General features: G+C 42.8%; 1 protein-coding gene across 1 annotated transcript in view; it reads right to left on the bottom strand.

The window, feature by feature from the left end:
* Nucleotides 1-207: 207 nt before the first annotated feature.
* Nucleotides 208-13867, bottom strand: part of UBA2 (ubiquitin like modifier activating enzyme 2) — a 57924-nt gene continuing 44264 nt past the window's right edge. Inside the window, 5 exon segments of the mRNA XM_017847872.1 lie at nt 208-1053; nt 3073-3209; nt 5935-6040; nt 9776-9872; nt 11416-11571. Coding sequence (XP_017703361.1) covers nt 872-1053; nt 3073-3209; nt 5935-6040; nt 9776-9872; nt 11416-11571 — 678 coding nt within the window. The 3' untranslated portion in view covers nt 208-871.

The following is a 13867-nucleotide window of genomic DNA, read 5'->3' as shown; positions in this document are numbered from 1 at the left end:
TTTTTAAGTAGAGATGGGGTTTCACCATGTTGGCCAGGTTGGTCTTGAACTACTGACCTCAGGTGATCCACCTGCCTCAGCCTTCCAAAGTGCTGGGATTACAAGCGTGAGCCACTGTGCCCGGCCAAGTTCTTTTTTTAATGGAAAGAATTTGGCATTCCTGCAGTAGATATAAGGCAGCAGAAACAGAAACTGTGCAGGCATGTGTAACAAGAATGCAGATGCCATTTATTTGGTCCATAAGTATAGTCGTTATTTGAGTTTTACAAAACATCGAATATAAATAACCTGAAACTGTAACAATACACAAAAACTGGCTTCTTACACAGACATACCAGGCAGTACAAACTGAAAACTTGAGTAAATTAACATTGTTTTACATTAATATACATAGTGCCATTTAACATTTAAAAACAAGTTTCAATGCATAGCACTTGATACTTCTTTGAATCTGTTTCAATCAGTTAAGAGTATGAAAATGATTAGATCTAGGCTAAAAATAATTCTTCTTCTAGCCAAAAATAAAGGCATAATATTTATAACCAGGTATCAACTTTACTAAACCACAATATTTTGAAACTATTAATGATACCTAAGGGTATTTACATTAAAAAGGCAACATGCATTGTGTTGTTTTATCTCATGACTGGTTATGCATACACTTTGTTCAAAGGGTTTTTAAAACTATATTCCTACTTTCAATACAGCATACTGCAATGTGTCTAACAGTTCTAGCAATGCTTTCAAAGGGAGCAGAGTAATTTTCAAGTCACTGGTGTCAATTTTTTCCCTTTGGAACAAAGGACGTAACAATCTGGTTCTGCCCAGATAAACTAAACAGTAAGAGGGTTCTGTTTAGAGGCATTTCTGTTCAATCTAATGCTATGACATCATCAAGCTCTTCCTTCTGTTCTATACGTGACCTCTTTGCACTGAGATTCTCTTTCTCATCTAATTTCCTCTTGCGGCTTCTCTCTTCTTCACTGACGTCAGCATTATTTGAAGAATCTTCTTCATCCGAATCAACTATGAGAACGTCATCTTGCTCTTGAGCTTATTCCAGAAAAAAGGAAAAAAAAATGGGTAAAAGCGTGGGAGTTACTTGTGCTCACCAGTATTTTCTATAATTGAAAGGTGGCTCTTCTAATATACACCAAACTTAAGAATGGCTGCATTTTGACTTTACACATTATGTATTTCCATACTGTTTTAAATCTTTTACATAATAAGCACCTATTTATTTTCTAATCAAAACAAAAAATTGTGACAAGCATTATGTAACTCAAAGGACTCATTACACATCCTTGATTCTACCTCTACTTTCTCCAATAGAAGAGCAGAGGGAACATATTCTAATAATGGTAGTAGTGGCAACAACAATACAGCACTTACAATGTGCCAGGAACTGTTCTGAGCACTGTGCATATGACAACTCATTTAATCATCACAACCCTATAAAGAAGATCACATGATTATCCGCTTTCCAGGAAAGGAAACTCAGTGAATGACTTCCCAAGCTTACACAGTAGCAGAGGATGAAGCCAGGAACCATCCCCAATGCAGAAATGATACTAAAGGTGGTTTTATCTCCTCCACCAACAAAATCAAAGGCAGAATACCTACCTTACTCATGGCTGTAACCCTGGAAACCTACCCACAGTAGAGAATCAATAAATGTACATTTCAAATTATGATTCTGGAAAATCTACCATATAGTCTCTTCCTCAAAGGAGGATGATGGACCTTTCTAATTTCAGTGAGGGGAAAAAAAACAGGTTATGAACCAATGACCCAGGCCATAATCTGAATGTTCATCTCCAAAAATCTCAAGAGAACATTAGAGCCAAGAGTAAACATATTCCAAAGAATGCCACAGACAGGGTCAAAGAAATGAAAACAAGTAAAAATTTGGTAACCTTTAGTTCCCTAACTAAAGGAAGAGAGGGAGCGGAGTAAATATTCAAATCAGAACACAGTAAAGAATCAGTTATTTGGAAAAATACCAAGCACCAGCACTGGAAATCCAGGGGAAAGGACTATACGCAAGGCATATTGGTGACGAGGAAACTCTAACATGCCTAAATTCCATACTTACCAAGCACCTGTTCACTCAAAATAGTCAGATGCATGGATTTATTGCTCCTAAATAAAACAAGCATACAAAACCCCAACCTGCTACTATATAGGCTGACTGCGCACTAGTAAACTATCATTTCAAACTGTAAAAATCAATTAACAAAAAATAACAAAGTGTTGCTATTTTCTGTAAGAAATTTCTGTAAGAATTTCCCCCAGTCTTAAATGACTGTTTGTTTTGAGATGGAGTCTCACTCTGTAAACCAGGCCGGAGTGCAGTGGCGCAATCCCAGCTCACTGCAACCTCCGCCTCCCGGGTTCCAGTGATTCTCCTGCCTCAGCCTCCCGAGTAGCTGGGGCTACAAGAGTATGCTGCCACGCCTGGCTAATTTTTTGTATTTTTAGTACAGATGGGGTTTCACCGTGTTGCCCAGGTTGGTGTCGAACTCCTGGGCTCAGGCAATCTGCCCGCCTTGGCCTCCCAAAGTGTTGGGATTACAGGCATGAGCCACTGTGCCCCACCTTAAGTGACTTTTTTTTTTTTTTTGGAGACATGGTCTTGCTGTTGCCCAGTCTGGAGTGCAGTGGTGCGATCATGGCTCACTGCAGTGTTGAACTCCTGGGTTCAAGTGAACCACTTTAGCCTCCTGAGTAGCTGAGACTACAGGTATGCGCTACCATGCCTGGCTAATTTTTTTTTTTTTTTGTACAGAGGGTCTCACTGTGTTGCCCAGGCTGTTCTCCAACTCCTGGCCTCAAGTAATACCCCCATCTTGGCCTCTCAAAGCGCTGGGATTACAGGTGTGAGCCACCACACCCAGCCCTTAAATGTCTTCATGGTTCATAAATTCAGAGCTCCATTACAACAATCAATACCAAACCAATACACACCTCTAGTAGTTTTACGGATTTATGGTCAATGTTCCTAAACAATCAGTTTGCTTTTACTCTTGCTTGGTGGGTGTTTAACAACCTGCTGGCTGGGGCCATACTTACCTGTGGAGGTAGAGGGCTGAGCTCCATCATCACTGCCATTGGTTATGCTTTTGGCAGCATCTTCAGCTTGTTTGGGTCCCACTTTTTCCAGGGCATCACCAACAACCTCAAATTCAACATCCTTTCCTAGGTCTTCACTGTAGGAGAATCACACAGGTCACTGCTATGACTATTTACAAAGCAAAGGAGCATCAGAGAAATCCTGTTGTTCCTCAAAGCATACACTATGTACACACCAAATATGTGGATTCTATTTTTTTTTTTTTAATTTTATTAAAAAAAAAATTAGAGATAGGGTCTCGTAATGTTGCTCAGGCTGGTCTTGAAATCCTGGGCTCAAGCCATCCTCCTACCTTGGTCTCCTAAAGTGCTGGGATTACAGGCGTGAGCCAACCATACCCACCTTGGATTCTAATTTTCAAAGAGCTAAACTTACAATAAAAAAGATGGTACACACCAAATTTCTGTGATAATCTACACGCACTTTCAAATCAGGGCAAGGTTTTGGTTTTTTGTTTCTTTAAAACAGTAAATTAACTTTTATTGCCAAAGCAGAAAACTGAGTCCAAAACTCAGTGGCCTCAAGTAGTAACTCTTAGACATTATTTCTTCAGCCACTATGGAGTGCAGTAGCGTGATCTTGGCTCACTGCAACCTCTGCCTCCCAGGTTCAAGCTATTCTTCTGCCTCAGCCTCCCGAGCAGCTGGGACTATAGGCATGACACCATGCCCGGCTAATTTTTTTTGTATTTTTAGTAGAGACAGGGTTTCACCATATTGGCTAGGCTGGTCTTGACCCCCTGAGCCCATGATCCGCCTCAGACTCCCAAAGTGCTGGGATTACAGGTGTGAGCTGCCACGCCTGGCCTACAATATGATCTTAACTATAGTAATGTGGTGTTTTTTATGGGCAGAACTACATGATTTCTGGGTCCCCCCATCTTTACAAGCTACATCATGCTTCTGTACATGAACTCTCAAAAACATGTAAGTCAAACAAAAGACATACAGAAGGGGTGGGGTTCTGTTCCCAGAGAGCTAAAAAATATGATTAAAAACCCTAATTATACCTCCTCTTTTAGATACCATGTGGTATTTCCACTTTATTGTACATGTCCTTCCACTGTCTTTTCTTTCACAACTGAAAACAAGCATGCCACTTACATCTAACTAGTGTCCAACTGAAGCAGGACCACTTTGATTCCATTATATAACTGTGAAATACACTACTTACTAGTAACTCTCATTCAGTCCTTCCTGTCATTTTTTTTTTTTTTTTTTTTTTTTTGAGACGGAGTCTCGCTCTGTCACCCAGGCTGGAGTGCAATGGCGCAATCTTGGCTCGCTGCAACCTCGGCTCCCAGGTTCAAACGATTCTCCTGCCTCAGCCTCCTGAGTAGCTGGGATTACAGGCACACGCCACCACACCCAGCTAATTTTTGTATTTTAGTAGAGATGGGGTTTCACCATGTTGTTCAGGATGGTCTCAAACTCCTGACCTCGTGATCCACCACTTCAGCCTCCCAAAGTGCTGGGATCACAGACATGAGCCATCACACCTGGCCCCTTCCTGTCATTTTATGCATTTTATAAACAAAGTATGAAATGCAGTTCTCTCCAAATAGCCACACAAACACTATGCATGTTTGTATACTCATGAAAATACTGACAAAATAACTGGACGCAGGTGGCAGCACCACTAAACCCTTTGTTTGTTAGATGCTACCCAAAAACCCCAAGTCAGGCACAGTTCCACCACGTCAATGAGCATGAACAAAAATGCAACCTGGTCAACACATGAATATATAAGCAGACATGGTAAGATACCATGTGTATCTTAACTGTGCTATAGACTCAGGAATCTGTACAATTCTTTTTTTTTTTTTCTGAGATGGAGTTTTGCTCTTGTCACCCAGCCTGGAGTGCAATGGCGCAATCTTGGCTCACTGCAACCTCTGCCTCCCAGGTTCAAGTGATTCTCCTGCCTCAGCCTCCTAAGTTTTTGGGATTACAGGCGTGTGCCACCACCAGCCTTTGGGCAGGCTGGTCTCAAACTCCTGACCTCAGGTGACCCGCCCACCTTGACCTCCCAAAGTACTGGGATTACAGGTGTGAGCCACCGTGCCCGGCCAGTACAGACAATTCCCAATATTCTTTTGCTATTGTCACAAAATCACAAACGAAATGATTTATTTTATGGCAGAAATACTTCTTTTTTCTAGAGAACCTTGAAAAACAATTAATAATTTTATTCCAGTTTAATTACTATAATGAATTCGCCTCTGTTTAAACTGTTCAAACACCTGGACTCTAGCTCTTCCTGATCAGCCACCACTGATGACAGTTACTCTTAAACATTTTTTGCTTATTTCTTTTATTTCTGGGTTTGTTTTTTTTTTTTTAGTTGGAGTCTCACTCTGTTGCCCAGGTTGGAGTGCAGTGGCATAATCCCGGTTCACTGCAACCTCCACCTCCTGGGTTCAAGGGATTCTCCTACCTTAGCCTCCCAAGTAGCTGGGACTACAGGTGCCTGCCACTATGCCTGGTTAATTTTCGCATTTTTAGCAGAGATGGGGTTTCACCACGTTGGCCTCGAACTCCTGACCTCAGGTGATCCACCTGCCTCAGCCTACCAAAGTGCTGGGATTACAGGCGTGAGCCACCACACCCTACCAATTTCTGAATCCCCAAATTTTTCTGTTGGTCAAACATCACGGAACTCAGTGACCAACTCGACCAAATATACGATACAGTTTCAAATGAACAGCAGGGTTTAAGGATAAGAAAACACTTTTCCTCCATTTCCTCTAAAGTTTATATATTCAAATAATTTCTTACAATTAAAATATTAGTAGCTCTTACCTATGAAGGATGTTGATCAATAAAGTATAGTCCTGGAGGAAGTCATCTGCTTGAAGCCGGCTGCCATTTCTAATTCCAAATTCTGACAACTTCTTGTGATTATTAGCTAGGAAATGTGAAAATAACTTAGATACTTCAGTTACATCTTCATAGAGCAGTCAGGTTCATTTTTTAAAAAGCTAAACCTGTTATGGGGCTGAATTGTGTCCCGTCCATCAAAATCCAAAGCTTGAAACACTAATCCCTAGTATCTCAGAATGTGATTGTATTTGGAGATAGGACTTTTTAAAGGAATGATTAAATTTAAATGGGGCCAGTAGGGTGGGCTGTAATCTGATCTGACTGATGTCCTTATAGAAGGAGGAAGGCAGGCACAGTGGCTCACATCTATAATCTCAGCACTTTGGGAGGCCAAAGCAGGATTGATTCCTGAAGCCCAAGAGTTGCAGTGACTGCACCACTGCACTCCAGCCTGCTGGGCAACAGAGCAACAAAATTTTTTTTTTAAGACTCTGTCTCCAATCAATTAATCAATCCCAAAATTTGGACAGAGACATCAGGGATGTGCACCCCTAGAGGAAAGGCTATGTGACACAACAGAAAGGCAGCTATCTGCAAGCAAAGGAGAGAGGCTTTAAAATAAACCAAACCTGCCAGCATCTTCATCTTGGTCTTCCAGCCTCCAGAACTGTGAGAATGTATTGTTTAAGCCACCTGGGCTGTGGTATTTGTTATGAAGGCCCTAGCACCCTAAAACATTAAAATACTGGGAATTCAGTCTTAAAACACTTAACTACCGAAACTACTTCAAGGGGACCAGACTGAGAAATTCTGAAAACTTTTCCCCATTCAAATCAATTTTTTTTTTTAAGACAGGGTCTCACTGTGTTACAGCAAGCTGGAGTGCATCCCAGGCTTGAGAGGTCTTCCTACCTCAGCCTCCAGAGTAGCTGGGACTGCAAGGTGTGCACCACCATGCCTAGCTAATTTTTTTTTTTTTTTTTTTTTGAGACAGAGTCTCGCTCTGTTGCCCAAGCTGGAGTGCAGTGGCACCATCTTGGCTCACTGCAACCTCGACCTCCCAGGTTCAAGCGATTCTCCCACCTTAGCCTCCCGAGTAGCTGGGATTACATGCACCCACCACCATGCCTGGCTAATTTTTGTATTGTTAGTAGAGACGGGGTTTTGCGATATTGGCCAAGCTGGTCTCAAACTCCTGATCTCAGGTGACCCACCCACCTCGGTCTCCCAAAGTGCTGGGATTACAGCCACAACGCCCAGCCTAATTTTTGCATTTTTACAAGAGATGAGGTTTTGCCATGTTGGCCAGGCTGGTCTCAAACTCCTGGCCTCAAGTGATCTGCCCGCTTCAGCCCCTCAAAGTACTAGGATTAGAGGTGTGAGCCACCGCACCAAGCCCAATTTTCTATATAACCTCAATTTTCAATCCCCTTCTTTTTTGTCTGTTTTTTTTTTTAACATTTATTTCATCATTTATAAGGAAAACACTTAGAAAGGTTTTCCCTACACTGATACCCAGAACATACTAACGGTTTCTCCTAGTTCTTTTCCAGATCTGTTGCTTGCTTTACCATTTTTATCTACCAGGAATGCCCTTGGCATTCTTACCCAGATTTCCACCTCCAAGCCCTTTCAGACATCTCCACTGACTGTAAACCTCTTGGAACCATCACATTCAAAAGGAAAACCAATTAATATGGGTTCTTTCTTTGGTGATTTAGCATCACCTGTGAAGTCTTGTGCTGACCTAACAACAATGCTAACATTGTAAGGCTATTCCTCAACTGGGCTGCAAGTTCTGACTTCGCGAATCTCAAATCTATTACCTGCCTCTGCCTTAGTAAAAATCCCTCAATCCCCTCCTCCCTAACTAGCTCCCTGCTACTCCCCTGTTTAAACCCTGGTGGCAGGTGGCAGTGAAATATTGCCCCCTCCTCTGGAGGGTAGGGGTCAAGGAAGAGGAGGAAGACACACAGTGCACGTACGACAAGAAAGACTCCAACCTCATCACTGCTGCCAACCCCTCAGCACCCCAGCTTCCAGTGAAACCAAATAATGGGCCACTCCCAAGGCAGTTTAGGTTGTTTCACAAGCTCACACCTTTGCATACAGATGTTCATTCTGTCTAAATGCTCTCTTCTTCGTCCAGTGAGTCCCTACTATTTCTTCAAAAAATGACCCAAGTGCCCTCCCTGTCCTATTACTCCCCCTCCGTTTCACAAAGCGGAGTATACTTTCCTTAGATTTGTACTGTGTACACACTCCTTCTACAGTTTTCCTTGGACTATGCTGAATTCAGCTGTTGACAACCTCCCTTCTCCTTCCAGGCTGCAAGGCACTTCAAGCTAAGATCTGTTGTCTTATTCATCCTTGACTTATGAATACCCAAAACGATGCCTGTCATACAGGACTCCACACACATTCTGATAAGTGCTGTCTCACCCTCCAAACCACATGTATTTCTGTACAGAACGGTCACACTGAAGCCACTGAGATTCCTGACCAGTTTCCTTTTTTTTTTTTTTTGAGACGGAGTCTCACTCTGTTGCCCAGGCTGGAGTGCAGTGGCCGGATCTCAGCTCACTGCAAGCTCCACCTCCCAGGTTTACACCATTCTCCTGCCTCAGCCTCCCGAGTAGCTGGGACTACAGGTGCCCGCCACCTCGCCCGGCTAGTTTTTTGTATTTTTTAGTAGAGAGGGGTTTCACCGTGTTAGCCAGGATGGTCTCCATCTCCTGACCTCGTGATCCGCCCGTCTCGGCCTCCCAAAGTGCTGGGATTACAGGCTTGAGCCACCGCGCCCAGCCCAGTTTCCATTTTTAAGCTAGTGTTTGAAAGTGCTGGCTACAACTAAGGGACAGCATATAATCACAAACAGACATTTTTTTAAAAGTCAGCTGGCTAGAATGAGGCTTGAATACTCAAGTAGACTCCTAAAATAGAGCACCACACAGCCAAAACATGGCCTCCAATTACACATGACCTAATAGCCCAAACAATTTCTCAACAAGCAACTACAACCAAGAAGAACCCTGATGCTGAACCTGCATTTAAAGAAGCCTTAACATCTGGATCCCAAAGTATGAATAAATGACCAATGGACAAATAGGTATGAATTAACTCAATATACAGGGAAAACACAGGGCCTAGATACCTTTGAAAATAACAGTACACTGGCAAAAACTGGGACATGGAAAAACAAGAACAGCAACTTAACAAATGAGCTGCAAAAGTGACCGAGGAGGTATGGGATCAACGAGTACAGTCTGAAGGAGGAATAACTACGATGCAATTCTTACTATGAAAGCTTCAACAGAATCAAATATATTCTACCTTGTATAGCAAATACATCAGCAAAAGGGATGACCTGCTTGAACTTTTGAAAGGAAGGATCAGAAAGCCAAAACTGGGCACTGAATTTCAATAATCTTTCTGCTATATAGAAGGGACAGGCTACCAAGGCTTGCCCACTCTTGGAGAAAAATCTCCAAATGCCTTAGAACCCTCCCCACTGTGATTTGACAGACACAACAGTCTTCTCATCAGAAGGTTAGCTCCCAGGATCCATGATACCAGCAAGGAGGTTCCTTGGAAGTGCACAAGAGCACTGCAGTCACTGAAAATGTCTGAAATGGAGCTCCCAAACATGGAAGTGTGATGACCCCCAGCAATGTCACCTTGAAAGAGCACCTCCATGACCAAACACTGCCACTCTCTGTAATAATGAGTATCATATACAGTAAATGAATCAACTAATGTGCACTCTTTCCTTTAAGCAGTCTCCTCAATGAGAGGAGTGAATAAATGCAATGTATGATACCTTCCGTCTCTCCCTCTTCGGAAGATATTAGGATTGTTCCTTTCCCATCTTCAATTTGGACATCTGGTGCTACCATAGCAAATTTTTCTTTCACTATCTACAAAAAAAAAAGATTCAAAATATTAACGTAGGTAATTAAAGATCATAAGAAATCCTAGACTTCTATAAAGGCTCTTACTTTCCCCTTTGATTTACTGGAAACAGGCCAAGTCACTCTTCAAGATCCCTTAGAGCAAGCAGGAAAGCCGTGATGATTCACCTGAGTTCCATCCCCACATCTGACCACTGATGCAGATCAGATCCAACTTCATCCCAACAGGGGACTAGGAACTCCCTGGCTGGCTATTGCTACTTTGTCTTTCCCTGCAGATTAGGTAGTGAGCTACAAACACTTGACATATTTCATTTCAGTCTCTGTGCCAACCCTGTAATGGCAGGGGTTTGATAGATGGAATCATTTCTCATTAACCTGACTCTCAGATAAGCCTCCCCGTTCCATGCATTTAGAGAAGTGATAATATTCTGTTAAATCCTACCAGCTCCTAAAAAAGGAAAAAAGGAGGAACTCTCTATAGGTCCTATAGGTCTAAGTATCCTACAAATAGAGGAATTACCTTTAAGCTCAAGAATCAGGAGATACCAAAGATAATTATTTTCTAGAAAAGAAACTGGGACAACCACCCTCTGTTGTACCTGCCACTTCCCTGACCAAAACATAAGCTCAAATCAATCCGTCCTGCATAACCAGTTTCTGGAAGAAAGGCCATTCCCTATCAGGCAGCACTGCTATTTGAGAAGGGCCGCTTCCTGCTCTCTCAAGAGGCATGTAAATATGTAGCATTATGATGGTCACAACCAGAGGACAACAGGAAGTGATCTCAAAGTGGAAAGTGACACTTTTGAGTCATAAAAAAAAGAAAACCTCCCCAATACACAAATATAGCCAATTTAACAGGAACTTAAGGACCAGACCATGTCCTTAATCCCCATTTCTTCCCTCACTTCAGCTCCAGAGGTGAACCCAGGTGTGCAAATGCTCTACGTCCTCAGGGACTAACTTACCACACCAGAATCAGGTCATATTAGGTAAGTGTGTACCACCACCAAGCCTCAAATCAGACCTCAGAAATAACAAAAGCCCCCTAATTTGCTGGGAGTGGGCACTGTCCAACATGCAGAGAACCCAAAACTCTGCAAATTACTTATACCCTTTAATACAAAGCTGGTAACTTGGGCTTTGCTCTACTGGAAATGCAAACTTTGCACTGCATGCAAATACTTATCTGCTCACTGCGACAGTGAGGACCATTCAAGGATACCTGTTATTTGTCAAAAAATATAGAATTTACCCACTGTCTGGGAAGCAAAGAGCAAAGAAGTCCTCTGCTTGCAGTGATACTGTGCCACCACTGTGCTGTAGATTCCAGTCAAATACTCCCACTCTGTTCTGGGATGTGAGGCACTTATTCTGGAACCACAGAAAGAAAAGCCTGCAGGTATCCAGAAGGCAAAATAACCCAGGAAATCACAGCAACACATCTCTGCAGTCGGACCTTTTCAGAGTCACTAGCTAGTGTCTGCTTGTTATCACAGTAATACTGTAAAAGCAAAAGGAAAAGAGACCCAGGCCTTGCACTGACCTTGTCTTGTAAGGTGAGAACAGTCACTTTATGGACATTCAGCCGCACAGTCACCTCTGGCTTGCTGGCACATACGTAACAATTGGGGTTGGGAGGATCCAGTGCACAAGGCACAAGAAGCTTCTTTCTTGGGTTTGGTTGTTTATTCAAAAAAATCTTTGGAGGAGAAATAACAGGCAGAAATCAGAAACGTGTGCTATAATTTTATACACCATACAATCTAAAATTGCGTTTACCAGATATCCAATAAAAAATGACTTAAAAATTCCCTTCCAGATGGCAAAATGGATCAGGAAAATCATGAGCTTTTTAGGAGTCTGGTTTTTCAACCTTCTTTTCTAATCAGCTAAAGGCTAGCCTTGCTGAAAAGACATCTCCTTGTATTATTACATAACACTCCGTGTTCTTCTGCGACCTAATTTAGCAAGAGTAAGGGCAGAAGCATGCTCATCTGTGGTGCCTTCATTGTATCAGCTGCTGGTGTCCCTCCCTGAAGCTATTCTTATCAACCAAGTAATCTCATGACAAGACCAACACATTCATTTCTCCAGTTAACAATAATGCCTTTCACAGATGTCTAGAATCAATGTCACTGCCTTCCCAAATTTTCTGATTATAATAACATTTATATAATGAGGGAAAAAAATAATGTATTTCTGGCAGTATATGTACCTATTTACCGTTCCACTAATACTAAACAAAAAAAATAAGAACCAAGGCAGATATAAAAATTACATTGAAATTAAGAAAAGCTCCAAGTTCCTGCTACTACTAAAGTTTGGAAAACACTAGCAAGATCCAACACAAACAACAAATGTCAGAAGACAAGAAGTTGAGACACGAACCTTTATCTTGTGACTACAATGTAGTGTTAAGTCTGCTAAGACGAATGAATTCTAAAGGAGTACTCTATGGATTCCCCCGAGCATACAGAACTAAATCCTTCAAGAGACACTAAAGCCCTCCTCTGTAAAATAGCTTCTCCTACAATGAATACTGTTAGGTGGAAGGGCTATAAGCAAACTGCCCAGGCCAAGCAGGCTACAGAGGCAGAAAGATTTGTTTGATTTTGGGCTTCACTGGGAAGGTAAGTGTGCTAAGGGAAATTGACAATAATAAAAGCAATTGCTGGCCGGGCGCGGTGGCTCAAGCCTGTAATCCCAGCACTTTGGGAGGCCGAGACGGGCGGATCACGAGGTCAGGAGATCGAGACCATCCTGGCTAACACGGTGAAACCCCGTCTCTACTAAAATACAAAACTAGCCGGGCGAGGTGGCGGGGCGCCTGTAGTCCCAGCTACTCGGGAGGCTGAGGCAGGAGAACGGTGTAAACCCAGGAGGCAGAGCTTGCAGTGAGCTGAGATCCGGCCACTGTACTCCAGTCCGGGCGACAGAGCGAGACTCTGCCTCAAAAAACAATTGCTACCACGATTAATACCTGGGCTAACATTAATCCATGCTGGAATTCATTTACAAATGTAAACAAATGAAATCCAGATATATTACTATTACTATTTTTTCTTTTTCTTTGAGACAGAGTTTTACTCTTGTTGCCCAGGCTGGAGTGCAATGGTGCGATCTCGGCTCACTGCAACTTCCGCCTCCTGAGTTAAAGTGATTCTCCTGCCTCAGCCTCCCGAGGAGCTGGAATTACAAACTTGCGCCACCATGCCCGGCTAATTTTATATATATATAATATGTAATTTTTTTTTTTAGTAGAGACCGGGTTTCTCCACATTAGTCAGGCTGGTCTCGAACTTCCGACCTCAGGTGATCCACCCACCTTGGCCTCCCAAAGAGCTGGGCTTACAGGCGTGAGCCATTGTGCCTGGCCAGATATATTAATATTAATAGTCCAAGAGTGACATGGAGCTAAGCAGGCAAAGAAACCAGAAGGATGTGATGGGAAATAACAGACATTTTTAAAAGTTCAGTAGTTTGTACACGCCTGTAATTCTATCACTTTGGGAGGCCAATGTGGGCAGATCACCCAAGGTCAGGAGTTCGAGACCAGCCTGGCTAACATGGTAAAACCCTGTCTCTCCTAAAACTACAAAAAGTAGCCAGGCATGGTGGCGCCCGCCCGTAGTCCAAGCTACTGGGGAGGCTGAGGCAGGAGAATCGCTTGAACTTGAGAGGTGGAGGTTGCAGTGAGCTGAGACTGCGCCACTGCACTCCAGCCTGGGTGACGGAGCAAGACTCCATCTCAAAAAAAGATACCCAAAAATAAAATTATTAGAAATTAAAAATATATACAATAGCCGGGCGCGGTGGCTCAAGCCTGTAATCCCAGCACTTTGGGAGGCTGAGACGGGCGGATCACGAGGTCAGGAGATCGAGACCATCCTGGCTAACACGGTGAAACCCCGTCTCTACTAAAATACAAAAAACTAGCAGGGCAAGCTGGCGGGCGCCCGCAGTCCCTGCTACTAGGGAGGCTGAGGCAGGAGAAT

Source organism: Rhinopithecus bieti, unplaced genomic scaffold (assembly GCF_001698545.2).
Source record: "Rhinopithecus bieti isolate Rb0 unplaced genomic scaffold, ASM169854v2 scaffold_30337, whole genome shotgun sequence".
NCBI classification, from domain to species: domain Eukaryota; kingdom Metazoa; phylum Chordata; class Mammalia; order Primates; family Cercopithecidae; genus Rhinopithecus; species Rhinopithecus bieti.
This window is presented reverse-complemented; position numbering and strand designations above follow the sequence as displayed.